At 42.8% G+C, this 27,693-nt stretch overlaps 1 protein-coding gene and 3 long non-coding RNA genes across 7 annotated transcripts in view; 2 read left to right on the top strand and 2 right to left on the bottom strand.

Moving 5' to 3' along the window:
• The window catches only part of LOC309611093, a 38,329-nt gene extending 19,883 nt beyond the window's left edge, over positions 1-18,446 (top strand). The window contains exon 3 of the long non-coding RNA XR_014234328.1: positions 2,937-18,446. This is a non-coding gene — a long non-coding RNA (uncharacterized lncRNA). The remainder of the gene's footprint in view (positions 1-2,936) is intronic.
• LOC309611091 overlaps positions 1-20,206 on the bottom strand; it is a 61,387-nt gene extending 41,181 nt beyond the window's left edge. The window contains exon 1 of the long non-coding RNA XR_014234322.1: positions 20,093-20,206. This is a non-coding gene — a long non-coding RNA (uncharacterized lncRNA). The remainder of the gene's footprint in view (positions 1-20,092) is intronic.
• MALT1 (MALT1 paracaspase) overlaps positions 20,042-27,693 on the top strand; it is a 60,529-nt gene continuing 52,877 nt past the window's right edge. For all 4 annotated transcript variants that reach the window (XM_082354989.1, XM_082354988.1, XM_082354987.1 and 1 more), the window contains exon 1: positions 20,042-20,491. In XM_082354989.1, the coding sequence (XP_082211115.1) occupies positions 20,217-20,491 (275 nt within the window). In that variant the 5' untranslated portion in view covers positions 20,042-20,216. The remainder of the gene's footprint in view (positions 20,492-27,693) is intronic.
• LOC309611081 lies at positions 22,644-27,454 on the bottom strand. The gene is made up of 2 exons (XR_014234316.1): positions 23,468-27,454; positions 22,644-23,146 (listed from the first exon to the last, which is right to left on the bottom strand). It is a non-coding gene; the product is annotated as an uncharacterized lncRNA (long non-coding RNA).

The following is a 27,693-nucleotide window of genomic DNA, read 5'->3' as shown; positions in this document are numbered from 1 at the left end:
GAGATACCATTACATACCCAGTAGGATGGCTACAATAAAAAAGGCAGACAATACCAAATGTCCATGAGGATGTGAAGAAACTGGAACCCTCATACATTGCTGGCGGGAATATGAAATGGCCCAGCCACTTTGGAAAACAGTTTGGCAATTTCTTAAAACATGTAACATATCCTACCATATGACCCAGCAATTCCACCCCTAGGAATCTACCATAAGAAATGAAAACACATGTGTAAACAAAAACCTGTATGCCCAAAACTGGAAACAATCCAAGTGGCCATCAACCAGTGAATGGATAAAACCAATTATGCTACATCCGTCCATACAATCAAATACTATTCAACTATAAAAAAGAAAGGACATGGATACATGCTACAACTTGGAAGAAACTCAAAAACATTATGCTAAGTAAAAGAACTAGATGCAAAAGACTACATATTTCATTGTGCCATTTATATGAAATGTCCAAAAGAGGCAAATTTATAGAGACAGAAAAGATACCAGTGTTACCTAAGGCTGGGGGTGGGAGGGAGAATTAGCTGCAAACAGACATGATGGAACTTCTGGGGATGATGAAATGCTCTAAAACTGGATTGTGGTAATGGTTGCACAACTATAAATATATTCAACATTGTTGAATCATACACTAACATTTGGAGCATTTTATTTTATGTAAATTATATTTCAGTAAGGCTTTTTAAAATGTATAATAAAAACAGTTAACGGATCCCTCGCCTATCCTTTAAAATTTTTTAAATTTGTACTTTATGTTCTTCCCAGGTTTTTTGAGGTATAATGTGCATATGGTTTGCAAATATTTTCTCCCATCCTGCAGGTTGCCTTTTCACCCTGTTGATTGTTTCCTTTGCTATGCAAAAGCTTTTTAGTTTGACATAGTCTCACTTGTGTATTTTTGCTTTTGTTACCTGTGATTTTGGTGTCATATTCAAGAAATCATCGTCAAGATCAATGTCAAGAAGTTTTTCCCCCATGTTTTCTTCTAGGAGTTTTATGGTTTTAGATGTTACATTCAAATCTTTAGTCCATTTTGAGTTACTTTTTGTGTATGGTGAAAGATAAGTGTCCAGTTTCATTCTTTTGCATGTGGTTATCCAGTTTCCAGACACTATTTATTGAAAAGAATATCCTTTCCTCATTGTGTGTTCTTGGCACCTACTTGTCAAAAATTAGTTGACACTATATGCATGGGTTTATTTCTGGGCTCTCTATTCTGTTCCATTGGTCTCTTTTTATGCCAGTATGATACCATTTTGGTTACTATTGCTTTATAATATAGTTTGAAATCAGGAAGTATAATGCCTCCAGCTTTTTGGTTCTTTCTCAAGATCACTGTGGCCATTCAGGTCTTCTGTGGTTCCATATGAATTTTAGGATTATATTTTTCTGTTTATGTAAAGAAGTCTTTGGGATTTTTATAGAGATTGCATTGAAATTGTAGATTGCTTTAGGTTAAGTATGGGTATCTCAACAATATTAATTCTTCTAATCCATGAATACAGGATATCTTTCCATTTATTTGTGCCTCCTTTAATTTCTTTCATCAGTGTTTTATAGTTCTCATAGTACAAATCTTTCATCCCCTTGGTTAAATTTATTCCTAAGTATTTAATTCTCTTTGGTGCTATTGTAAATGGGATTGTTTCTTAATTTCCTTTTCAGATAGTTCATTGTTTGGTGTATAGAAACTCAACTGATCTTTGTATGTTGATTTTGTATGCTGCAACTTCACTGAATTCATTTATTCTACCAGTTGTTTTGTGGAGTCTTTAGGGTTTCCTACATCACGTCATCTGCAGACAGAGATAATTTTATATTCTCCTTTCCAATTTGGATGCCTTTTAGCTGACCTTCATAGTGACATCAAAAACCATAGGACCTATTTGGTAAACCTGTGACTTTGAATGATTACTTTGGATTTCAATTCCCATGAGCCCAAGAAGCAGATACCCAGTAGGTAAAAGCTCCTGAACATGATATTCCTCGTGACAGATATCCAGAGAGCCAGAAGTCTAAGACAAGAATTATCACCAGCCACCTCGTGTGATACTTGCTCATTTGACAGTGTCATTATGCTGCTCTCTTACGCAACAAAACAGCCCAAGAGCCTGTCCTCCAGCACATGTAAAGGTGGAAGGCAAATGTAAACCGTGTGTGCCCTAAGGAGCTCTGTAAAAGTCGGGGACAGAGTTCCTGAACTCTTGTACCATGTGTTACCCACTGGTCAGGTAGCCTTGCAGACATTGATGCCCAAAATTCTGCATTAATAACATGCATTTTTAAAGCATAGTAAAGCTGATCTTACATCAGGGTTTTGGGCAAAATATTGTTTCCTGTTCCTACCATTTACTTTTACATTTACACGGTCAATTAAGAGACCAGTTAATTCTACTTAACAGATAAATCAGCAGGAAAAGTGTACGTTCCTTACCTGGAGCAAAACTTCACAAAGGAGGTTCCCCCCAACTCACAGCTTTCTGAAGCACAGCTGACCCCCAGTTGCCTTTCTCCCTTTCTTGAACTTCAGAGTCGTGTCCAAGCTTCATGCAGTTAGATCCCTCTCTTGGTGTAAAAGATTCCCGTGGCTGAGTTCTGGGCTCAGTTTTGCCAGCCCAGCAAACTCCCGTCTTCGCTGCCCCCATGAGAGGGCTTGTGACTACACCCTTGAGAACATGGCCCTTCTTTCTCTTTACATTCATTTCACAGTCCTCTTTCTCATAAGTTGTCCAAACCTGTCTTCCTGAGGACAAAGAGAGAACCTTATTCCAGGGAGGAAAATATCATCCCAACCTGCAGATGTGGCTGCACGTGATAGTGACAGTAGAACAACCAGTTAGCATCTGCGTGTGTTACACAAGCACTTCCCCACGTGCATTTACTTTATGAGTGTTCACTGGAGTCCATTCGTTTCTCCCCAGCTCCCCACACCCCCTAGCGATGGGACCACAGCAACTGCCTACTCACCACCCCTTACCCGGTTGACCACCATCACCACCACTTCCCAGCACCACAGCGCCACCTGAGCCTGCCAGCAGAGAGCCACTAGACCACTCTTCTAGAAACACTGGTGTTTTCCAGATGTCTCCCTTGCTTACAAATCTCCTATGATTCCCCATCATTAACAGAATAAAGCGAAAACCTCTCAGCCTGACGTTCCTGAGTCCTCTCTTGTCCTGTGATGAAAGCCGACCCAGAAGCAAATTCTGAGGGAAATGTAGGTCTTGTTTCCGAATTATTCCTGCTCTTGTGTAGGGAGCGTGCCAGCCTTGTCTTCAAACACTCGTCCTGCCCAGGCTCCTCAACTTTCTTGTCAGTTTCAGCCGTACCTTCATCTCCGTCGACTGGTAACACGTGTGGATCAGAGCTTAATCAATGACACAGACTGTCGGTGGCACATGCCATCAGCACTTTAGAGACTTCTCAAGGAGAATATATTTTATACTGGTGTGAACCTGGACCATCTGAGAGCTCCTTCCCAGGACCAGAATATCTTGACCCATAGGTAGAAATGCTTCCCTGAACTCTGCTCCTCCCCTATTGGCCCATCTCTTCACTTTTCCTCAAACACACTCTATTATCATCTCTCCCATGTAGCTTTGCTGACATCTGTCCTTCCACCTCCTCCCGGCAGCTCCCATCCCAGCCTTCCTCAACCTCCCTCCTCTGAACTCGGGTATGTCATTCATTTGTTTTGACACTGTGAATTCCCCGAATTCTTAAAATTCGTGGGGATGGTGGGAGTTTTTCAGTGAATACTGGGCGGGAAGATATTCTCCTGAATTCTCTTATTGTACCATGTTTGTGGTTTCAATTTTTAAAAATATTATCTAAATCTCTGATACAGTTGGAACTTGTTTTGGTGTGATACATGAATTAAGAAAACAATTTTACCATTTGTCTCAACACCCAATTATTCAAAATCAAATCTCCCCAGTGATTGGAAATGCCATCTTCATTATAATTTAAGTTCTCATCTATTTGGGGTCTCTTTTTATGGTTCTACATTCTGTTCAACTGATCTGTCTAGCCATGCAATGATGTAAAACCATTTTAGTACTTATGGCTTTTTAAATCTATTTTGATATTTGCTAGAGCTGGTCTTTTTTTTTTTTTTTTTAATTTTTATTTTTTATTTTTTTAATGCTATTCTTGTCTGCTTACATTCTTTTTATTTATGTATGTATGTATGGCTGTGTTGGGTCTTCGTTTCTGTGCGAGAGCTTTCTCTAGTTGTGGCAAGCGGGGGCCACTCTTCATCGCAGTGCGCGGGCCTCTCACTGTCGCGGCCTCTCTTGTTGCGGAGCACAGGCTCCAGACGCGCAGGCTCAGTAATTGTGGCTCACGGGCCCAGTTGCTCCGCGGCATGTGGGATCTTCCCAGACCAGGGCTCGAACCCGCGTCCCCTGCATTGGCAGGCAGATTCTCAACCACTGCGCCACCAGGGAAGCCCTAGAGCTGGTCTTTTTATCATTATTCTTGTTTTTCAAAAACTTCCTGGTTATCACCTGTTTATTTTTCCATATGAACTTAATAATCCTCTTGTCTGGTCTCCCTCCACCAAACTCCTGTTGCTGACATTATCAGATCTGAATTTCAAAAATCATTCTGGCTACAGTGTGGAGAACAAGGGTACATGAGGAAAGACCAGTGAGAGATGCTATCGCACGAGTTCACAAGAGACGTGAGGGTAACCTGGACTAGGAGGGTGACAGTAGAGATGGAGAGAAAATAGGATCAAGTGATACGGAAAAATTAAAACTGGCAGGACTTGGTGATGAGTGTGATTTGGCAGTTTAGGAAGAGGTAGGTGGTTTTCAAGTCTTGCCCGGAGCAACCCTGGGATTTAGTCCAGTTCTATAAAGACCCCAATCTGGATCAATCCAAGGATGCACTGTTAGTTTGGGAGTTGCCCTGAAAAGCAGGGTGCTCTTGGAAAAAGACCTGGAGCTCTTCTGTAAAGAGATATCATTGGTTCAGACAAGATACCCCAAAGTGAATTGCTTCCCCCAACCCGTATCAGTTATCAGGAATACCAAACCAGTTTCTAGAGCATTTCACAGGCTGTGGGAGTGTACCCATGACCTCAAACCTCATGGCTCTAAATGGCAACAGTGTATTCTGAGACATTCTGTTACATCATATTTGCGGACTGCAGAGCCAACTTGTGGTTAGTGAAGAAAAAGTACAATACTTCAGAAGTTTTCCTTTCTTCAGTTCCTCAGAAAGTGAAATTACCATAAGATTCCACTCCTAGGTAGATTACACCCAAAAGAATTACAAATGGGAACACAAAGAGATCCTTATATACCAATGTTCATAGCAGCATTATTCACGATAGCCAAAAGGTGGAAACAGCCCAAATGTCCATCATCAGATGAGCAGATAAACAAAATGTTCTATAGCCATACAATGGATGCAGCCTTCTAAAGGAAGGAAATTCTGACACATGCTACAACATGGAGGGACCTAGAAAGCATTATGGTGAAATAAGCCAGAAACAAAAGGACAAATATTGTATGATTCCATTTATGTTAAGGTACCTAGAAAAGGCAAATTCATAGAAACAGAAAGTAGAATAGAGGTTACCAGGGACTGGAGGAAGGGGGAAATGGGAAGTTATTGTTAAATAGCGTCTGTTTGGGATGATGAAAAGGTTCTGGGAATATGTGGTGGTGATGGTTGCACAACGTTGAGAACTTAATGCCACTTAATTGTACAATTAAAATTGGTTAGGGCTTCCCTGGTGGCGCAGTGGTTAAGAATCTGCCTGCCAATGCAGGGGACACAGGTTCGAGCCCTGGTCCAGGAAGATCCCACATGCTGCAGAACAACTAAGCCCATGTGTCACAACTACTGAGCCCGTGTGCCACAACTACTGAACCTGCGCTCTGGAGCCCGCGAGCCACAACTACTGAGCCTGCATGCCACAACTACTGAACCCCGTGTGCCTAGAGCCCGTGCTCCACAACAAGAGAAGCCACCGCAATGAGAAGCCCACGCACCACAACGAAGAGTAGCCCCCGCTCGCCGCAACTAGAGAAAGCCTGCGCGCAGCAACGAAGACCCAACACAGCCAAAAATTAAAAAACAAATAAATAAATAAATAAAATTGGTTAAAAGGGTAAATTTTATGTGTATTTTACCAAATTTGGAATGTATAGAAAAAAATCACTATGTTGTCTAACAGAAATTAACATATTATTACAGGTCAGTTATACTTCGAAAACAAACAAACTCATAGAAAAAGACCTCAGATTTGTGGATGCCAGAGATGGGGAATAGGGGGAGGGGGAATTGGAGGAAAGCAGTCAAAAGGCACGAACTTCCAGTTATAAGACAAAGAAGTACTAGGGATGTAATGTACAACATGGTAAATATAATGAGCACTGCTGCGTGTTTTATATGAAAGTTGTTAGGAGAGGAAATCCTAAGAGTTCTCATCGCAAGGAAAACAATTTTTTTCTATTTCTTTAATTTCGCATCTCTATGATATGACAGATGTTCACTTAACTTATTGCGATCATCATTTCGTGGTGTATATAAGTCAAATAATTATGCTGTACACCTGAAACTCATACAGTGCCGTAGGTCAATTATATAAACTGGAAGAAACAATGGTAAATTTTATGTTATGTGTATTTTACCAAATTAAAAAAAGAATATATTTTTTAAAGTTTTCTTTTCTTACGAAAGAATGTGTCATAATAGAGGCACCTCCCCTCACCACCGAGACAAATTATGATCATGTTATTACAGCTATAAGTCGTATTAGCTCTCTGAGACCTAGGTTTTGCAGAGTAGGCAACATACTCTCTTACCCAAAACAATACAAAATATTTTGGGAAACAAACTATATAGCCTGCATCTCCGGAAATCCCCTCCCAAGTGGCTAACCACAAAGGGAGGAAACATAACAAGGTGAAACCAAAAGTTTACAGTCAAAACTTAGAGTCCATGTTATTTCGTTGTGTACTAGACCAATGCAGTGCAAACGTGCACTCGGGAATGACACGATTGCAGCAGTGAAGCTTTCTCTGCCTTGGTCTTTTCTTTATGCCATCATTTAGGGATAATCTTGTTCCCAAATGTCTTTTGAAGCAAATAGGTCTAAGGCATTCGATTAAACAGAAGCTATTTAAAACTCACTTGGCAAATCACCTGAATATTAAGTTAACAGAATTAGGCAGTATCCTTTGAAGAGCTCTGAAGACAGCTATGGATGAAACTGTGTTACTGTTGATAAAACTGATGTTACAAATAACCGCTGAGCTAGAGACTATCAAGCTGCCAATGCTACTTCCATGCAAAAAAAAATATATTTGTTCCAGAGGACACCCTAAGAGGAATCTATCATAAAATGTAGGAGCATCTAAATGCAAGAATGATCAATCCACTGAGTGAATAGTAACATGTTTTCCAGAAAAAAGAAAGGATAATTGATTAAAATTGTACAAATAAGTGGATGTAAATTATTTATAGTGATAAAATTCTTTGGCAAAATTCTACACAAGCAAATTTTTCTAACCACATGGTCATTACGATATTAAAGAGTGCGCAAAGGTTCAAGTGTTGGCTCAATGACAGTAAATGAAGGGTAGGAATAAAGGGAAATGCTTCTCAAGGGAGGAAGGTAATAGCCCTTTCAAGTCGTTGCTATGTATCATGAAGATATGTGAACTTTGAAATCTACAAGTTTATGGATATCAGTGAGCTTGGGAAGATACCAAGTTAAGGAAGATAAGTGTAACAGGATGGTAAAATGAAATTTTCAGCTGAGGCCCCTGAAATAGACACCACATTCTAAAGAGGTACAAGAATACTCAATGCAGGACTTATAAAGCAGATGGCATAATTTTAAAAATAACCACTACACACAGATTAGAAGGACCAAAATTTGGAACTTCGACAACACCGAGTGTTGGCCAGGCTGTGGGCAACAGGAGCTCTCATTCGTTGCTGGTGGGAATGCAGAAGGACACAGACACTGTGGGAAACAGTTTGGGGTTCTTACAAAACAAAACGTACTATACAATCCAGCAATCACACTCCTTGGTATTTACACAAAGGAGTTGAAAACTTATGTCCACACAAAAATCTGCACACGGATGTTTATAGCAGCTTTATTCACAATTGTCAAAACTTGGAAGCAACCCAGATGTCCTTCAGTAAGTGAATGGGTAAATAAACTGGTACATCCAGACAATGGAATACTATTTAGCACTAAAAAGAAATAAGCCAGCAAGCCATGAAAAGATGTGGAAGAACCTTAAATGCAGACTACTAAGTGAAAGAAGCCAGTCTGGAAAGGCTGTATGATTCCAACTATATGACATTCTGGAAAAGAAAAAACTATGAACACAGTAAAAATATCAGTGGTTTTCAGGGATGAGGGTGGAGGGTGTTAATAGGGGGAGCACAGAAGATTTTTTAGGGCAGTGAAAATACTGTGTATTATAATGATGGCTATATGTCATTGTACATTTGTCTAAATCCATAGAATGAATGTGTAACACCAAGAGTGAATTTTAAGGTAAACTGTGGACTTTTGGGTAATTATGATGTGACAGTGTAGGTTTGTCAATTGTAAGAAATGTATCATTTTGGTGAGTGATGTTGATAACGGGAAAGGCTATATATGTGTGGGTACCAGGGGTATATGAGAAATCTATGTATCTTCCTCTCAATTTTGTTGTAAACCTAACACTACTGTAAAAAAAAAAATTAAGTCTAAAATAATTAGTATGAATTGATTGCTTATCCACTTAGAAAATAAAATATTTTTTTAAAAAAACTTACTGGGTGTCTTGCTAGTTAAAGCATCTACAGAAAGATGTCGTGAAGCTAGGCACAGTACCTAAAGGGTACAAAATTGGCTTAGGCAATGAAGGGGTTCAGAATATACCTCTCCAAGATATACCAAAATATTTGGTATAGTGATCATTTTAGGCTGAAGACATTTGAGATTCAACAGATAAACACACACACACACACACACACACACACACACACACACACACACAAAGCCCTCTGGGAGCTTCCCTTATTTGACTAAAAGCAGTAACTTCTGGGAAATAAGGCTGCCATAAATTCCTCTGCAGGGTGGATCTACCCCCAGAAGAAAGAACACAAATAAAACCTAACCCAATTCCCTTCTCCAGGGGATTGTTATGACCCTGAAGAAGATGGAAAGACTACCCATACCTGTATAGACAAACGTTATCACGAACTTTCTCCTCTCCCATGTATTTTCCTAAAACCCATTTGCCTTTCTTAAAGAAACCTATTTGTTCTTCCCATAAGAAGCCTTTTCTCTCCCCTCCCCCTCTTCTACTAAATTAGGTATATAATTCTTTAACGCCAACCAGTTAAGGAGGCATCTACTTCCTTTGATGGTTCCCGTGTGCAAATGAAATAAACATTTTCTCCGGCTCATCTGTTGCTTACCAGTGTAATTCGCAGGACCCAGGTACTGAACATAAGAGGGTAGAGGAAAAGGTTTTTTTTCCCCTCCCCTACAGCAAAAAAGCAAATTTGTTGGCTCAGCCAACTGCAGTGAAGGAAAGGTGAAAAGTGAGCTGGGCCTCGGGGGCAACCACAGCCAGGGACGGAACACTACTTTCTCCACCTCTCATTTCTGCTTCTCTCAGGGTACCGGTCACTTTCTCCCCCTATGGGAAAAGTCCACACAGCCGGTGGGGACATGACCACCAGCCAGCTCAGGCTCATACCTCACAGGTTTGCCCCCTGAGATAGCCTGAGACCCTCTTCATCAAGATGAAGGTCAGAAATCCCCAGGACTGGCCAAGCTTGGGCAACGCGCCTACCTCCAGCCAATCACTGGGTTGAGGAAGCAGACTGGTAAGAAACTGGGGGCTCCCAATGAACCACGCATTGAAAAGCAATATTTCTGAGAAAAGAGTGCCACTCTAGGCAGACAGAACAGTCCTTCCAAACAGCATCGTGAAGACCTCAGAAACACAGTCAGGCCACCTACACGGCTCCCTCGGCATCCTGAACCCCCATCTCTTGGGTACCCTGAATCCCTGGATTTCTCCCCTAACACTGGCTTGGCAGGAGTGGGTGGCGAGGAGCAGAATCCTGCCCTGGATCCCAGCCAGTCATCTGGAGCCTTTCTTAGCTTGTCTGTGCTCAGCTCCCAGAGGGCTAGACCCTTCTCCATTCTACGTTGCTTTATTCAGACAACTTGTGGAACAATGTTGGCCAGCGTCAGAGACACCCATGTCTCTACCACATCGCTCCTAAGTTTTACCCCAACTCTGCACTCCCTCGGCTCCGTGTTGTTTGTCTTAAAAACCCAGACCCCAAATGAAACTGTGCCGTGCCCCTCTTTGGAATGGATCTCAGATTAGGAAATTATCGATCAATGGTAATAGGAAGGGGCAAAGACCAGCCCTTGTTTCCCCAGCCCCTGCCCACCGCCAGCCCTGTCTTCATCTCCCCCTTCTGCTGAGCCCCACTCTGCGCTGTTACCCGTCAAGGTGTCTCTGCACTTGTACAGACTGTGTGCCACGCCCTGCAAAGCTTTAGGGAGATAAATTTAGACATAAAACAGGAAGTAATTCTCTGTGTCGCTGGAGAAGTTATTGTCTCAAGATATTTTAAAGCTAGAGTTGGGGGGAGCAGTTCTCAAACTGCTGTGGATCGTAATCACCTCGAGGGCTGGTTCAGCCACATCTTCTTGGGCTCACGCCCCGAGTTTTTTTCAGTAGGTTTGGTGGGGGGCCTGAGAATCTGCATTTCCGAAAAGCTGATGCAGTTGGGCCAGGGCCCTCACTTTGAGAACTACTATGGTAGAGGCTTAAGAAGAGACAGAAAACCTCTCTACGCCACGGAGCTCTCATCTGAAATTGAAGGTGTTGGCCTAAGTCAACTGAGGTGCTCTTTAGGGCTGACTTTCCATGAATATCGTGTTAAACAGGTGACCACATACATACTTGTTCAAGCTATTCTCATTATCATGAAATTATTATTGATTATCTTTATTATGATACCACAAAAATTTCCAGTAGCTTCAGTGCTGTGATCTATGTACAGCAAAACCTCAGTAAATTAAATTCATTAGAGTCACTCACTGAAAAGCTTAAATTAGAGAATATTTTAAATAAATGCCTTTTACTCATAATTTCAACTAGCCTCCTACAAAAAATGCTTCAAAGAAAAGTTTTCATTGACGTAGCTTTACAGAACAAATGAATGATTAGCATGTAAGGATTAGCAAATAACTAATGCTTAAAGGCCTTAAGTATGATTTAAACTGTTGGTTGACTAAACATGCACCTTCTTCTCCCCTTTCCCTCAACCAATAAATATTATTTGCATTTTAATTTAATACGGTGTCCATTCTCCTGAAACAGCATTGTTTGTTCTCGATATCTAATTTGAGCATATAACTAATATGTTACAATTTAAACCTTCAGTCATTTAAATATTTCCCCTCTGCCCCCCACAAATAATCTTATTTATATGTTAATTTGCTTAACTGGAAGTAGTCCACGATACTGGGAGAGCTGTGATCACCATCCAGGGCTAGTCTTTTGTTTTTTTTTAAAAACATGTCCAGGGGCTTCCCTGGTGGCGCAGTGGTTGAGAATCTGCCTGCCAATGCAGGGGACACGGGTTCGAGCCCTGGTCTGGGAGGATCCCACATGCCGCGGAGCAACTGGGCCCGTGAGCCACAACTGCTGAGCCTGCGCGTCTGGAGCCTGTGCTCCGCAACAAGAGAGGCCGCGATAGTGAGAGGCCCGCACACCGTGATGAAGAGTGGCCCCCGCTTGCCGCAACTAGAGGAAGCCCTCGCACGAAATGAAGACCCAACACAGCTAAAATAAATAAATAAATAAATAAATAGAGTAGCTATTAATTAAAAAAAAAAAAAAACATGTCCAGTTAGTCTTATAGTTTCTTTCTTTTTTTAAAAAAATTAATTAAATTTTTTTTTTAATATTTATTTTTGGCTGTGTTGGGTCTTCGTTTCTGTGCGAGGGCTTTCTCTAGTTGCGGCAAGTGGGGGCCACTCTTCATCGCAGTGCGCGGGCCTCTCACTATCGCAGCCTCTCTTGTTGCGGAGCACAGGCTCCAGACGCGCAGGCTCAGTAGTTGTGGCTCACGGGCCCAGTTGCTCCGCGGCATGTGGGATCTTCCCAGACCAGGGCTCGAACCCGTGTCCCCTGCATCAGCAGGCAGATTCTCAACCACTGCGCCACCAGGGAAGCCCCAGGGCTAGTCTTTGATCACATGCTCTCCTCTGAGACCTCATGCCCTTCCACTCAGAACCTTAATGTTGAAGGGGGCTTAAAAAGCATCTAGTCCATACCCTCAATCGGAGCCACCAAATATGTCCTCAGGGTACCACACCTAGGAAGTCCCAGGCTCTGATGGAGAGCCCGAGCTGTCAGGAGTTTTGAATCAATTCTTGGCACATAACACCATGTTCACAGTCAGATCCCTCCATCAGTGACCCCCAAGAAACTGAGAACACGTCACCCTTGGAAGCACGGAGCAGAGCCAGCACTAGTGTATTTTCACCTTTCCACCTGAATGTGCTCACCTACAAAGGCTAATATTGTCATTCAACTGGGAATAGTCATAGGTGTCACATTTTTTAAAAAGTAAAATTATATCAGTATTATCCAGGAAATAATCATGCCTTCACTGGTCAGACTCCTTTCACTCTCTGAGTCTACCATCCTTAATCCTAGTTTACTTCTCTTCGTTCCTGGCCCACCTCTAGGGCTTTTGATAAAAGTCTCTGGAAAACTTCTAAACTGCATACACCAGTATAGAAATCCTAAGGTCCAAAATCTTGCTTTGCCACTTTTTCATGTTTATAAAATTTCTCTCCTCAGCTAGATCATAGGCTTCTAGAAAACATGGGTTCTATTTTATATTTTGTGTCCCTTGTCTGCTATGTCTGAACGGACAGCCAGGATCTGGAACCCCAAGTCTCCTTGCCAATGTCTGCTCATTTCCCAAGGGACATATATATGGAAGAAGGACGTGTTATACAGGGGGCATTGCCTGCAATGTGTCCTCATTATAATTGGGTAAGTCATCAGCCAAAACCCTTATGGTGGGACTCCACCCTGATGGAATGGCACAGACTAATGGGGAACCACTACTTTACCTCAAGGCTTAGAGTAGAGCTGGCCTCATGTGTTCTCTGCATGCTGTCTTCCAGGGGCCACCCTGATCTCACGTTGCTTTTCAGCTGCGTGTCTAAATCCACCCCACCCGGTCCAGTTGGCCTTGCTTCCAAGGACTGAGAGCTGGAGCAGGGCGATCACAAACAAGATGGCAGGATGCAACAGGACCTAATAAGCAGACTGAGCCAGTATTTATACAGAAGAACAGAAATACAAATACCAAGGAAGATAAAAGCGACGAAAGATTGGCTGAAGGTAAGTCAGGATCAATCAAGGCATGATGTATGTCCACCATCTAGATGACCCTTTAAAGGTAAACTAGCTAATTTTTCATGCACCAGCGCTATGGTTCCCCCCACCCACCTTTTTTTTTGGCTGCATCATGCAACATGTGGGATCTTAGTTCCCCCAACCAGGGATCGAACCCGCGTCCCTTGCGTTGGAAGCACAGAGTCTTAACCACTGGACCGCCAGGGAAGTCCCAGAGCTATGGTCCCTTGATCGAGATACTCTTAACAGCCCTGGCTCTTTGGAATCCTGGCTGGACAGGTCAGCTCTGAGCCCCTCTTGGGGAAGGAAAGGAATAAGTGGGGACTAGGGATGGTGAGGGAGCAGTGCCCATGTTAGAAGCTGGGAGGAGCTGGATGCCAGAAGAATAAAGAGCCTTTCTCCCTTAGGAATGAGCCTAATAGGTAGATCTTCACTCCTTTCTCCTGGACCCTCTACTGGTCTGCTTTGCTTCTCCCACTTTTAACATTCTGACTGTGAAGGGAAAGAGAAAGAATCAAGTGGCCTTGGAGAAGCTGAGCCTCTGACTCTCATCAGAAGTTCCTTTCCCACTATGCCCTTGGTTTCATCCTTGACAGACACGGAAGTGCTTGCTCTCCAAAGGTGGAGTGAAAGGCAGAGATCCTGGGCTCTCCCTGGATCAGTGGTTCTCACCTTGCTTACGTATTAGAATCAGATGGGAAACTAAGAAAAAATTCTCAGTAACCAGGCAGCATCCCCAAGCCAATTAAATAAGAATCTTGGGTGTGAGACTCAGACACCAATGTATTTTAAAACTCCCCAAATGAGTCTAATATATAGTCAAGGCTGAGCACCACCACCCTGGAGATTAAGCGTCCCTTCTGAAACCTGGCTGTACGTTAGAATCACTTCAGGGACTTTTAAAACGACTATTAAAAAAAAAAAAGAAAAAAGAAAAACTAAAGACACCCCAGACCGATTAAGATCAGATCTCTGGGGATTCTAAGCCAGGTATCAGTATGTTTTTAAGGTTTCTCGGGTTTTAAGGTTCCTTTGTGTGTATGTGGTAAACCATATACAACATAAAGTTTACCGTTTTAACCATTTTTAAGTATATAATTCAGTGGCATAAATACATTCACAATGTTGTGCAACCATCACCACTAGCCATTTCCAGAACTTTTTCATCATCCCGAACAGAAACTTTGTATCCATTAAACAATAACTCCTTATTTCCCCCAGTCCCCCAGCCCCACTCTATTCTACTTTCTGTCTCTATGAATTTGCCCATTCTAGGTACCCTATATAAACGGAATCATACAATATTTGTCCTTCTGTTTCTGGAGTATTTCACTAAGCATATGCTTTCCAGGTTGTAGCGTGCGTCAGAACTTCCTTCCTTTTTAAGGCTGCATGATATTCCATTGTATGTATGTAGCACATTTTGCCTTTCCATTCATCTGTTACTGGACATTTGGGCTGTTTCCACCTTTTGGTTACCGTGAATAATGCCGCTACAAATATTGATGTACAGGCACCTGTTTGAGTTGCTGCTTGCAACTCTTTTGGGTATATTCCAGAAGTGGGATTGCTGGATCATATGATAATTCTATGTTTAACTTTTTGAGGAACTGGGCTATCCTCATGTGATTCTTACGTGCAACCAAGGATGAGGAACACCGGCGAGGCCAGCATCCCTCTTACATCCTAAGAGAGTACAGATTGGTAGTTGGTAAATATTATTGGATTAATTTCTTCATAAATTGCATCGTAGCCCAATGCAGTTGTTAGTGTCACAAAGTCAAAAGACTGTTGGGTGGATTAACGTAGTTAGCACCCTTTGGAAAACCCCAACAAAGTGGCTCACGGCCACGAGAAATATCACGTCAACTGCGGTTCCTGCCTTCAGTTGAAATGTGTCCCCAGTGATTTGCTAGTGCTGATCATTTAAGTATCAGAGTTTCTGATTTGCTTTGTAGATAATAAATGATTGGCATTGTAGATAGTAAATTAGATCTGATTCAAGACTTTTCCTATCGTAATGTGGTATCTATCATGATACCTGGTATTATTCCTCAGATACGTTTCCTTGAATAGGAAGGAGAAAGTGGCAATGTATACAGGAGTGTGCTGTACACGGGAATGTCTTCCATCTCATAAAGCGCTGCTGAACTAGCCACTGACAGCCTCATGGGAATTCCCTTGTATGTGAGGAGTTTTTTTGTTTTTGTTTTTTCTCTTGCTGCCCCACATGGTACTTTCTCCTCCGTGTTTTCAGCCTTCCTTCTTGCTGCCAACAGAGTACTCACCACTCCCTTTCTTTGCCACAAGCAGAGATTGGATTTAGTCAACCCTGTATTCTAAGCACTGTAAGAAAGAATTAACAAAGATGTGGAACGTAATCGGTGTCCTAACTAGCTCATCTATCTGGGTTATCTATGCCTTTCTTTGCCTTTGACTAAGGCATCTTGCAACTCCGAGAGATAGAAGTTGTAGGAAACTGATAGTAATGCAAATAATTCTTGATTATAAATAGATAAATTCTGTTGGAGGAGGTTCAGTGGATTTCCCTCCTCCACTGTGGAAGAAGTTGGTTTGCATCTATTAAGCTAATTCATCTCAGCTCCCTGCTGGGCTTACATATTTATCTCGCCTTTGGATTCTCCTTTGAAGTGGTCACAACACCTTTCCGGTTCCCTCGTTCACTAACGTGTTAAATAAAATCTTTGACTTGTATTCACTGTACATTCGTTGAGAGTCATGATTTTAACTTTCTTTTTGAAAAACCAACTTATCCAAAATCTGAAACACCAAAAACACCAAGTGTTGGCCAGGCTGTGGGCAACAGGAACTCTCATTCATTGCTGGTGGGAATGCAGAAGGACACAGACACTGTGGGAAACAGTTTGGGGTTCTTACAAAACTAAACATACTCTTACCCTATGATCTAGCAATCACCCTCCTTGGTATTTACTCAGAGGAGCTGAAAACGTATGTCCACACAAAACCTACACACAGATCTTTACAGCAGCTTTATTCACAGTTGCCAAAACTTAGACACAACCAAGATGTCCTTCAGTAGGTGAATGGATAAACAAACTGTGGTACATCCAGACAATAGAATATTATTTAGCACTAAAAAGAAATGAGCTATCAAGCTATGAAAAGACATGGAGGAATATTAGATGCATATCATTAAGTGAAAGAAGCCAATCTGAAAAGGCTGTATGATTCCAACTATATCACTTTCTGAAAAGGGCCAAAATATGGAGACGGTAAAAAGACCAGTGATTGAAAAGGGTTGGGAGGGAGGAGAGATGAATAGGCAGAGTACAGAGGATTTTTAGGACAGTGAAAATACTCTGTATGATACCTTAATGGTGGATACATATCATTATACATTTGTCTAAACCCACAGAATGTACAACACCAGGATGAACCCTAATGTAAATTATGGACTTCAGGTGATTATCATGTATCCATGTAGGTTCATCAGTTGTGACAAATGTACCACTCTGGTGGCGGATATTGATAATGGGGGAGGCTGTAAGTAGGTGAGAGCAGAGGGTACATGAGATATCTCTGTACCTTCCCCTCAATTTTGCTGTGCACCTAAAACCACTCTAAAAAAAATACAGGCTTAATAAAAACAAAACTAAATGAAAATCATCCATTAACAGTATTTGGCACAGAGCCTGGCACAAGGTAGGAATCCAATTAATATTTGTGAATGAATGAGTGAATGTAGACAAGTAAATGTAATCTCTGCCATGGATGATTCATCATGAAGGAAGGGTATGGAATATTAACGCAATGCTTAGCTGCTATTCCAAAGCTGAAATTGAAATGGGAAAATCCCCCCAATCCCTTGGGAGATGGTAGCAAGAAGGGGCAGCAAGGGAAGTGGAGAACCTTGTGTCAGAAAGTGGCTTGCTTGCGTGTACTCAACACAGAGGCTGAGTCAGAGGTCACAAAGAGTGCTGGGCATGGAATAAGGTGGGAGACAAGGAATGTCATTTAAGTCACGAGACTCCTGTTTCCTTTCCCTCTGTTGTATACAGATCCCAGGACCTCTGGGTGTTCTCCTGCACTGGGCCTTTGAAAATCTGTCCAGATATAAAATAATGGCATTCTGGCATTTTCGGTTAGAGTACCAACTCTAGTCAAAACGCATAAAGGAAAAAAAGCTATGGGTCAGTTTCCAGATGTGTGAGTGTTTTAAAGATGACATCAATGGATTTCTATAGAATGAAACCACAGGCTTCCTGCAAATTGTCTGGATTCACAAAGCCCTATGTCACTTTCAACTAAGGAGGAAGAACTCCCAAGTATATTATCCGTAGACATGCATGAACTTTCAAGGGGCATTTAAAAGTCAGAGCTCCACTCTGTTTTTCTCCTATCTTTATAGAAATGTAATGGTTGATATAGAAAAGGTACCTGACTTACTGTTTATTTATTTTTTTAATATTTTAATTTTACTGGAGCATAGTTGAATTACTGTTTATTGTGTTTTTCCAAAATTAACCTGGCAACTTTGAGAGTACTAATAAACTCTGCATCTACTTCTCCCAGACACTTTCTATGTGTACATAGAGAAATTATCTCTCATTTAATTCTCGTAACAATCATTTGAAACAGGTACTATCATCTTCTACTCTTTACAGATGTGGAAATTGAAGGTGAGAGGTTAACTTGCCTAAAGTCATACCATTAATGACTGGCAGCATCAAAATTCAAATTCAGGGCTAACTCTAAAGGTCACATTCTTTCTACTGTATCATTAGGCCCCATAAGAGAACCACAGGAGTGAAATTACATTGGAAAATATTAACATTTGATTGAGCGGAGAAAAAGACCAGTCATAAAATGTAATGTTAGTCCAAGGTAGAGGCTGGAGGGTGACGGGTGAGGTGAATGCATAGGATATAAAATTGCTAAGTGAAAAACAGGGCCCTGACTCGAGTGAAATGAGGGAGGCACTTGTCTTGAGGCAGAGAGGAGAAGCAGGGGAGGGGGTGGGAGGGTTCTGACATCATCAGTACTCAGCTGAGCTGTACTGGATCAGATGCACCTGGTCAAATTGGGAAGGATACTCACAGGGTAATGAATGAGCAGGTGCACAAGCAAAAACTTGCATATAGTATACTTAGAAAAAAGTCCCTTGAATCTCAATTTTAAAAGACTAGAAGACTAGACTAATGAGGACCAGACCAATAAAGACCAGAAGACTTGATTTCCATACTTGGTACCTGGAGGTAATAGACTAATATTTGTTCACTGACTGAGGACAAAAGCGGAAGGCACTAGAAGTAATTGGAAAAGGTTTACCGAGGTCAAACCGAGTATGAAACAAGCATTTGCACTTCTAAGGATAATGCTGATAAGTTAGCATTTATTATCTACTACTTGCTAAGCAGAGCTAAGTGATTTACATACGTCAACTCCTTTAATTCTGATAACAACTCTATATACACTATATTTTCAGTCCCATTTTAATAGATGAGGCAGAGAATTAAGTAACTTATTCAAAGTCATAAAACTAGAACCCAGCAGATCTTCCGATCCAAAGTTTGTGCACTTAGCCATTATACCGCATTCTGAACTCTGAACTTACACTGGATTAAAGAAATCACTGGATAGTGACTAACTGTGCTAGAATGTGGTGGAAGCTGTGTGGAACTCCCACCCTGAAAAAAGGTAGTGAGAATTTGGGTGTCTAAATTATTGCTACAGAAAATCCTGCTGTCCCGTGTGATGAAAAAGTTAATGCCACCAGAAACTGGACCAGAAAACCTTCTGTCTGGGGGCTACCTGGCTAGTCACACTTTATAAGTTACTTGCTTGCTTTTGTCCCAAACTACTCTCTAGTTTTCAATGGGGCAATGGCCTCGAATATCGCAGAGTAGGAGAGTGAGCTCAGGTGCGTCTGCATTTGTTATTTCATCTATTCTGCATCCTTCCAGGGAAGGGCATCCTCTATAAAGCTGTCTGCTGTGATTTATGAAGATTCTGGATGGCAGCCTGACTCAGAGGAAACCAGGTGATTCCTGCGAAAAACAATCATTTCCAAGATCTAATTAGGTTTAAATACACTACAGCCCAGTTTTGTTGTTGTTGTTGAAGTCTAGGCACAGATTTCAGGCAATTTCCATTGAGTATCTGGATCTCTAGCACCACTTCCCTTAGCAATGCCATACACATCTAATCCTAAAACGAGGAATCCTCCGCTGAGGCTGCCCAACGCGGGTGCTGGTGGCGTCGCCGGGCACACGCAAGTCAGAGTCAGTAGAGCGCGCCTCTGGAGGAGCGGACCCGCCGGCGATGGAAAACCACGTGCTCCCCTCCTTGGCGTGAGGCAATCCTCCTCCTACAGCCTCGGGAAGCCCCGACGCCACAGGCTTCCTCGCCATAGTGGTGCCACCCGAGCGTAGTTCCTCCACCGCTTCCTCCTCCAGCTGCCACCACTCGACCCTTCCTGCTCAGCAACGACTCCACCTCCCAACCGTGTTTGAAGCGCGCGCCTCGCCGCGGCCCAGAAGAGGCGGCGCGGAGGGCGGGGGAGGTGCGCGCACGCGCGCAGTGGGCGGCCCCGCCCCCGCCCGAGGCCCCGCCCCCGGAGCCGCTAGCGCGGCCAGCCGGCCCGGCTCACCCAAGCAAACCTGTCTCTGCGGGGCGGGAAGCGGCGCTTCCTCCTCCGAGCGCGGTGCAGCGCCGTCCAAGTAGTCCTTCCGCCCCTGCCTCCGCGGCGCCGCGGCGAGCGAGGGGGCGAGCGGAAAGTGCGCGATGCGGCCGGCGGGAGCAGCGGCTGTCGCGGGGTCACCGGCGCGGGACATGTCGCTGTGCGGGGAGCTGCTGCAGGCCCCGCCGCCCCTGGCCTCGCAGCCGCCGGCGGCCGCGCCCTCGGGGCCGCCGCTCGCCGCAGCAGCCGGCGCGACCCTCAACCGCCTTCCGGAGCCGCTGTTGCGGAGGCTCAGCCAGAGCTTGGACCGAGCGCCCGAGGGCCGGGGATGGAGGAGGCTGGCCGAGGTGGCGGGGAGTCGGGGGCGCCTCCGGCTCAGGTGCGGCACCGGGGCCCGGGGTGGGGTGGGGTGTAAGGGCGGGGCGGGGTCACGTGGGGGCGAACTTGGGCGGGGGGCGCGCGGGGAGAGTGATGTGGGCACGGGAGAGGGAGGGCGGACGCGGCGATGGGTGAGGTTGGAAAACATCGGGGCCGATTGAGATGGTGCAGGGCCCGCTGGGGTAAGGAGCGCGGAGGGAAGGAGGTGGGAGAACTTCAGTAACCTTCCAGACAGAGAACCTGAACCCAGGAAAGTCCTGGGAGTGCAGAGATTCGAGGCTGGACTCCGGCAGTCCACACCCTTTTCCTACCCTCCTCCCCTTTAGCTGAAAGAGAGAAATAGAGGTTGACCAAGGAGAATATAAAGAAAGCTATCTGGAGACCATTGCGTTAGGGCGGTAATTCCAAAGGATTAAAATACACAGACCTAGAAGACTTAAGGGAGGTTAGGAAGGGGACGTGCAGGTAGAGAGATAATGAAGGTGAAGGGTTTGAGGTGCAGGAATTCATGAAGGTTTTAGTGTAGATGTAGAGAGAGAAGGATAGTGGGACAGAAAGAAACTAAACTCACCGTCTTCCTCCATCAAACCGACTTGCCAGGTTTTCTTCCTGAATCACCATGAACTTTAAACCATTTTCCTATTACCAGGCTTGGAACTGGGCTTAAGACTCTCAGGACTCCTTTACACTCTTAAGAATTATTGAGGACCCCAGAGGGTTTTGGGGTTTTTTTTTATTTATTTATTTATTTATTTATGGCTGTGTTGGGTCTTCGTTGCTGTGCACGGGCTTTCTCAAGTTGCGGCGAGCGGGGGCTACTCTTCGTTGTGGTGCGTGGGCTTCTCATTGCAGTGGCTTCTCATTGTGGAGCACGGGCTCTAGGCACGCAGGCTTCAGTAGTTGTGGCATGAGGGCTTCAGTAGTTGTGGCTCACGGGCTCTAGAGCGCAGGCTCAGTAGTTGTGGCGCACGGGCTCTAGAGCGCAGGCTCAGTAGTTGTGGCGCACGGGCTTAGTTGTTCCGCAGCATCTTCCTGGACCAGGGCTCGAACCCGTGTCCCCAGCATAGGCATGCGGATTCTTAACCACTGCACCACCAGGGAACCCCCCCCCCCACCGCCCGAGAGTTTTTAATGTGGGTTCTATATGTTACATACATACAACATATACTGATATTTACCATATTAGAAATTAAAATTAAGAATTATTTAATATTTAAAGAGAATAATTCATTACATGTTAACAGAAATGATGTGTTTTTGTGGAAAAACAAACTTTTCCAAAACAAAAAATTTAGTTAGAAAAGTGGCATTGTTTTGCATTTTGAAAATCTCTTTAATGTCTTGGCTGAATCCCAGAGAACCGGCATCTTTTATCTCCTTCTGCACTCAGTCTGTTGCACTGTCACAGGTCAGGTAACACTGGATATTCCAATGTCCATTCTTGAGAGAATGAATGAAAAAAATAAATAACATCTTAGCATTATTATGAAAAGTCATTTTGACCTTGGGGATCCTGTGAAAAGGGCCTCAGGAACTGCAGTAGGGCTTCCCAGACCACACTTAGAACCACTGCTCTAGATCATTGTTATAATTTGGGTCTGCCTTTGAACCCCTTGGCAGTTTTTTTAACTTCTCATATAACCAACCTTTGTCTTGTACTATAATTATTTGTACATGTCTTTATAAACTCCTTGAGAACAGGAAGATTTAAGATCCTATATGTTATGCATAGAACCTATCTTAGACACTCTATAAATAATTTTGAATTGAGAGGGGAACCATTCATTCAAAATTACATTTTTTGAGTGCCCGATTTTTGCAAATGTTTCAGAAGATAAGAAGATGTCAAATATTTGGCTCCTACTTATAAGGGCTTATGCAGTAATAGACTGTTATTCGGAGACAATCACAAATAATATGTTAGATGCTATGTTGGGTGTGAATAATAATAACAGTGGGTTTTTATCATTTATTAAACAATATATACACCAGACAATGTACTAAGTGTTTAACTCTCACCACAACCTTGAGTTTCAAAGAGTTTGAGGTTAAACCAGAATAATGATGATTTGGGATTATTTGGCTGTTCGGTGGAGTAATGATGTGAGGATGGAATCAAGAAGTGGTAAATTTGCAAAGTTGAGCAGATGGCATACTTTTTTCTTTCTTTTTCTTTTTTTTTTTTAATTTTTTGCCACTCTGCACAGCACGTGGGATCTTAGTTCCCCAACCAGGGATCGAACCCGTGTCCCCTGAATTGGAAGCACAGAGTCTTAACCACTGGACTGCCAGGGAAGTCGCCCCCCCCCTTTTTTTTTTTTCTGTTCTAGGAAGAATACATTGTGCTTTTGGCTGTGCAAAGAAAATCCAAGATACATACTATTATTCTAGGTCCATAGATTTCTGAATTTCTAGACTTAGAATAGCATAAACAGTTGTCTTCTTCATGGGCAGGGGGCGGGGTCAGATTACCAGACCTGTGATTGGTTGATTTGTGAAATTAACTACTACTCTAGTTAGGGAAGGCTCTGGCTTTTCCTGAAGAAGGTTCTCCTGAAGTGAGCACTCCTATTTGGCCATGAAGGAGGGAGAAGAACATCAGTAAGGCCCTGCCACTGAAGAGGCATGGCTGATGGAATCTAAAAGTAGTGGAGGGCTTCCTTGGTGGCGCAGTGGTTGAGAGTCTGCCTGCCAGTGCAGGGGACGCGGGTTCGGGTCCTGGTCTGGGAGGATCCCACATGCCGCGGAGCAACTGGGCCCGTGAGCCACAACTACTGAGCCTGCGCGTCTGGAGCCTGTGCTCCGCAACAAGAGAGGCCGCGACAGTGAGAGGGCCGCGCACCGCGATGAAGAGTGGCCCCCACTCGCCACAACTAGAGAAAGCCCTCACACAGAAACGAAGACCCAACACAGACAAATAAATAAATAAATAAATAAATAAATAAATAAATAAATAAAATTTAAAAGTAGTGGATACCTGACATCAGGTGTTCAGTTTTCCTCCCTAAGCCTTCAGTTAAGTTTTGTTAAAGGCTATAGAATGGTATTAGCTTTGTTTGAGGAACTAATGGAAAAGTTTGAGACCACTTCTCTGGTGAAGGTAGTATGAAGAGAGGGCAGTTGCCCAGCAAGAGGAGACAAACAACAAAGGGCACGAAGTTGTGGAAGCTGGGGATTTCAGGGTGGGAAGTTTACTGGAGACAGATGAGTTTGGCCAGCCTTCCAGGATGGTGAAGTTTAGCTCAGAGTAGGTTAGTCGTTCTGGGGAAAGTGGAGGCCACCCTGAAGGTTGGAGAACTGGAGAACATTAAGCTCACATACCTGTTGAGATCAGAAGAATTAAACTGACCTAACAGAAGGTTAGCCCTGGGAACTTGGAGGCTGGGGAGTGACAACTGAGGGGGCAGAGTAAGCTGGCGGTGCTTTTTCTATTTAAGACTAAAACAGTGATTTTAAAACGATTTCGTACCGATGGCAAAAGAGCATCTACAATAGTAAAAGATCCGAAAAGCATTTTTCTCTAGTGTCAAACGCAGGAATTATAGTGAATCTAGTGCAAGTGGATGACAGTTCCCACGAGGATGAGCAGTGCTTTCTGCAGAGTCACTGGGTTCACAGCCCTAAAATCCCAGAAGGTTGCCTATTCTGTTTCTTTTCACTTTTTTCCCTCCCTCTATACAACTTTCCTCAGACTAGGTAAGAATTTAATAAATAAGCCACAGGAGTTCCTTCTGAACTGTCCCGTCAGGGATAAGGAGTGTTTCCAGATGGTTATTGGTGATTCAGGATAAATCCTTGCATATAGTTTAGTTTCCCAAAACATGAACATGTGGGAGTGCCCTAAACAAACTCAGCCCTAGTTGCATTCCAAACTGCCTCAATATTGAACGCCCTTTGCTGTCAGTGTAGGTAAGCACGGGTTCTGAGTGTCTTGCCCAAGCAATGTGAATTCTGCGGAGGCATGGAACATTCGAGCCCCAAAGATGGCAGAGCTTTCAGGAGGCTCTAATAGTGTGTAAATTCCATGAAGGAGGGAGCTTAGAGATGGGACTTTGGGACATGGACCAGGGAGGACAGTCAGCCAGTGCATACTTGCTGTGTAGAAGAGGCTCTTTTAGCTACGGAATCCTGCCCTCGAGCACTTTATGATAGGAAGGTTTCCTCCTGTCCCTCTCTCTTCAGTCTCTACCTCTTCATCTTTGGATTTTGGAATGCCTTAGGGCTTAGGTGTATCTCTTTGTCTAGACTTCTACACCTAATCCCTGCCTTGGTGTTATCCTTAAGTCTTCCTGACTTTATACATATTTAGGTTGATTAGGCTCAGTTCACATCTTCAGCCCATGTCTTTGCTTTGAACTCCTGGATTCATTTGTGTAGATCTCCTCTTGAATGACTAATAGACATCTTAAATGCAACACGTCCAAAACTTAACACGTCTTCCGCCATAACCTCTTTCTCTTGCAGTCTTCTGCATCTCAGTGAAGGGCAACTACATCCGTCCAGGTGCTGAGGCCAGAAACTTCAGTCATTCCTGACTCCGCTTTTATATACCACATCCACTGCATCAGCAAATCCCTTCTGCCATACCTCCAGTATGTGTCTAGAATCCTACGTCCACTGCGACCACCCTGGTCCAGGCCACTGTTATCTCTCACCTGCATTGTTCCAATGGCCGCCTAACTTCTCCGCCTCCTGCTTTGCTCCCCATCCCAGTCTGTTCTCACTATAGCAGCAAGAATCGTTCTTTTAAAACATTAAATCAGGTCTTATCCTCCCTCTGTTCAAAACCCTCCCATTGCTTCTCTATCTCAGAGTAAAAACACCAGTTAGCTACCAGTGAGCTCTTGGACTTGATCTCCTGTTAGTGTCTCCCTCCCTCTCTCAGCTCTAGTCACACATGCTTTCTTGCCCTTCCTTGAAGACAGTAGGGCCTTTGGATTTGCTGTTTGCTCAGCCTGAGATGTTTTCCACGGATGAACCACAAGACTGGCTCCTTTACCTGAAGAGTCAGGTGTTTGCTTAAAAGTCACCTTCTCACAGAGAATGACAAATATCATATGATATTGCTTATATGTAGAATCTAAAAGAATGATACAAATGAAGTTATTTACAAAACAGAAATAGACTCACAGATGTAGAAAACAGATTTATGGTTACCAAAGGGGAAAGGAGGGAGCGATAAATTAGGAGTTTGGGATTAAAATATACACACCACTATATATAAAATAGGTAACCAACAAGGACCTACTATATAGCAGAGGGAACTATACTCAATATCTTGTAATAACCTATAATGGAGGAGAATGTAAAAAAGGAATATATTTGTATATTTATGTATAATTGAATCACTTTGCTGTACATTTGAAACTAGCACAGCATTGTAAATCAACTATATTTCAATAAAAATTTTTAAAATAAACAACATTGATTACATTTTTTTTAAAAAGGTCACCTTCTCAGTGAGGTCTTCTCTGATCACACTATTTAAAATCACCCCCTACATCTGCTCCAGCCTTACCTATCCCCCTGCTTTGCTTTGTTTTTCTCCAAAACACTTAGGACAGTTGGATCGATGGATGCACAGATCTCTGTGTGTGTACACATATCTGTCCCTCTCCTGTGGAAAAATCTAGGAGGATGGGGGATTTTGTTTGCAGCTAGAAAAATACCTAGAAAAAATGGTTGTCCTATTTTAGGTGATTAATAAGTAGTTGTTGAATTAATGAATAATGATTCTGAAGTGTAAATGTACCAAGAGAAACAAAAGAATCTAAAAGCAGTGCCATGGTTTGTACCCTAAAAGGTGTATAATATCAATATGTTCTATTTGATTATACATTTTTAAAAGTAAAGATAAATATAGGTTTTTTTAAGCAAAGTCTGTTTGTTTCAGTAAGAAAGCAGTCTTTTTAATTAAATCAGAAATTTCAAATTAGAGCTGGTAGAAACCACTTCAAAGCACAGCCTTACAGGAATGTAACTAAAAAAGGAAAGAAAGAAAAGTTGGGTATGTATAAACATCATTTTAGCTGAAAGCCGGTGCCCATGTGGAAAATCAGTAAAAGGAAAGAAGAGAGAGCACCTTGTTTTTCTCCAGTGCCTCTTGTATTGGAAGAGAAGTCGTTGTCTATTGCAATTTGATCTTTCTTCGTTTGGTGGGGGGAAAGTAAAATTGTTTTTAGTTTTCTCCATATTAATATAAAGATTAAAGCACCATTTGGTTGCATTTGACAAGATGGCATCTTAATTTCATGTATCAGATCTTGATAACCTTTCTGAATCATAAAAAAATTAGCATACAGCATCCTTGTTTTTATAAATTTCATATTATAATTATTTGAAAAATGGGTAATCCTTATATTGTGTCTAATACTGGTTCCTTGGGCATTCCAGGGACTAGTAAAAGAAAATTTTACAAAATATTGTAGCAGCACCTTCAGCTTTTGTTTTTGCTACCATCGCAATCACCATTATTTCATAAAAGAAAGGACACTTTAACACTTTTAAAAATAAGAAAGATAATCTTAGAGTAAAAGACAGTCTTATTGTCCTTACCTTTATCAATTTGCCATGGACTTCAGATTGTGCTGCCAGAGTGTACAGCCCAGAATTGGGAATGGTTGATCTGTAATATGATTATTGACATTTAACAAGGATAGAGTACTGAATATACAAATTTAGCTAGAATACCTAGAAAAGAATACCTAGTGACTGGAGGCTTTGGAGGACACTATCTGGTTACCAAAACAGTAATTACTCAAAAAAATTATTTTTTTAAAAAAATTTATTTATTTATTTTTGGCTGCATTGGGTCTTCGTTGCTGCACACGTGCTTTCTCTAGTTGCGGTGAGCGGGAGCTACTCTTCGTTGCGGTGCACGGGCTTCTCATTGCGGTGGCTTCTCTTGTTGCGGAGCACGGGCTCTAGGTGCGTGGGCTTCAGTAGTTGTGGCACGCGGGCTCTAGAGCACAGCCTCAGTAGTTGTGGCGCGCGGGCATAGTTGCTCCGTGGCATGTGGAATCTTCCCGGACCAGGGCTCGAACCCGTGTCCCCTGCATTGGCAGGCAGATTCTTAACCACTGCGCCACCAGGGAAGTCCCCTTAGTCTTCTTTTAATAGTCCCATACTTTTATTGCATAATAAGAGCTAGCTTTTACTGAGTGCTTATTTGCCACACACTGTGCTAAGTACTTTTTACATGGA

The sequence above is a fragment of the Balaenoptera borealis genome (assembly GCF_965194805.1).
Source record: "Balaenoptera borealis genome assembly, chromosome: 14".
NCBI classification, from domain to species: domain Eukaryota; kingdom Metazoa; phylum Chordata; class Mammalia; order Artiodactyla; family Balaenopteridae; genus Balaenoptera; species Balaenoptera borealis.
The sequence above is the reverse complement of the archived record's forward strand: the minus strand, read 5'-3'. Positions and strand labels throughout refer to the sequence as shown.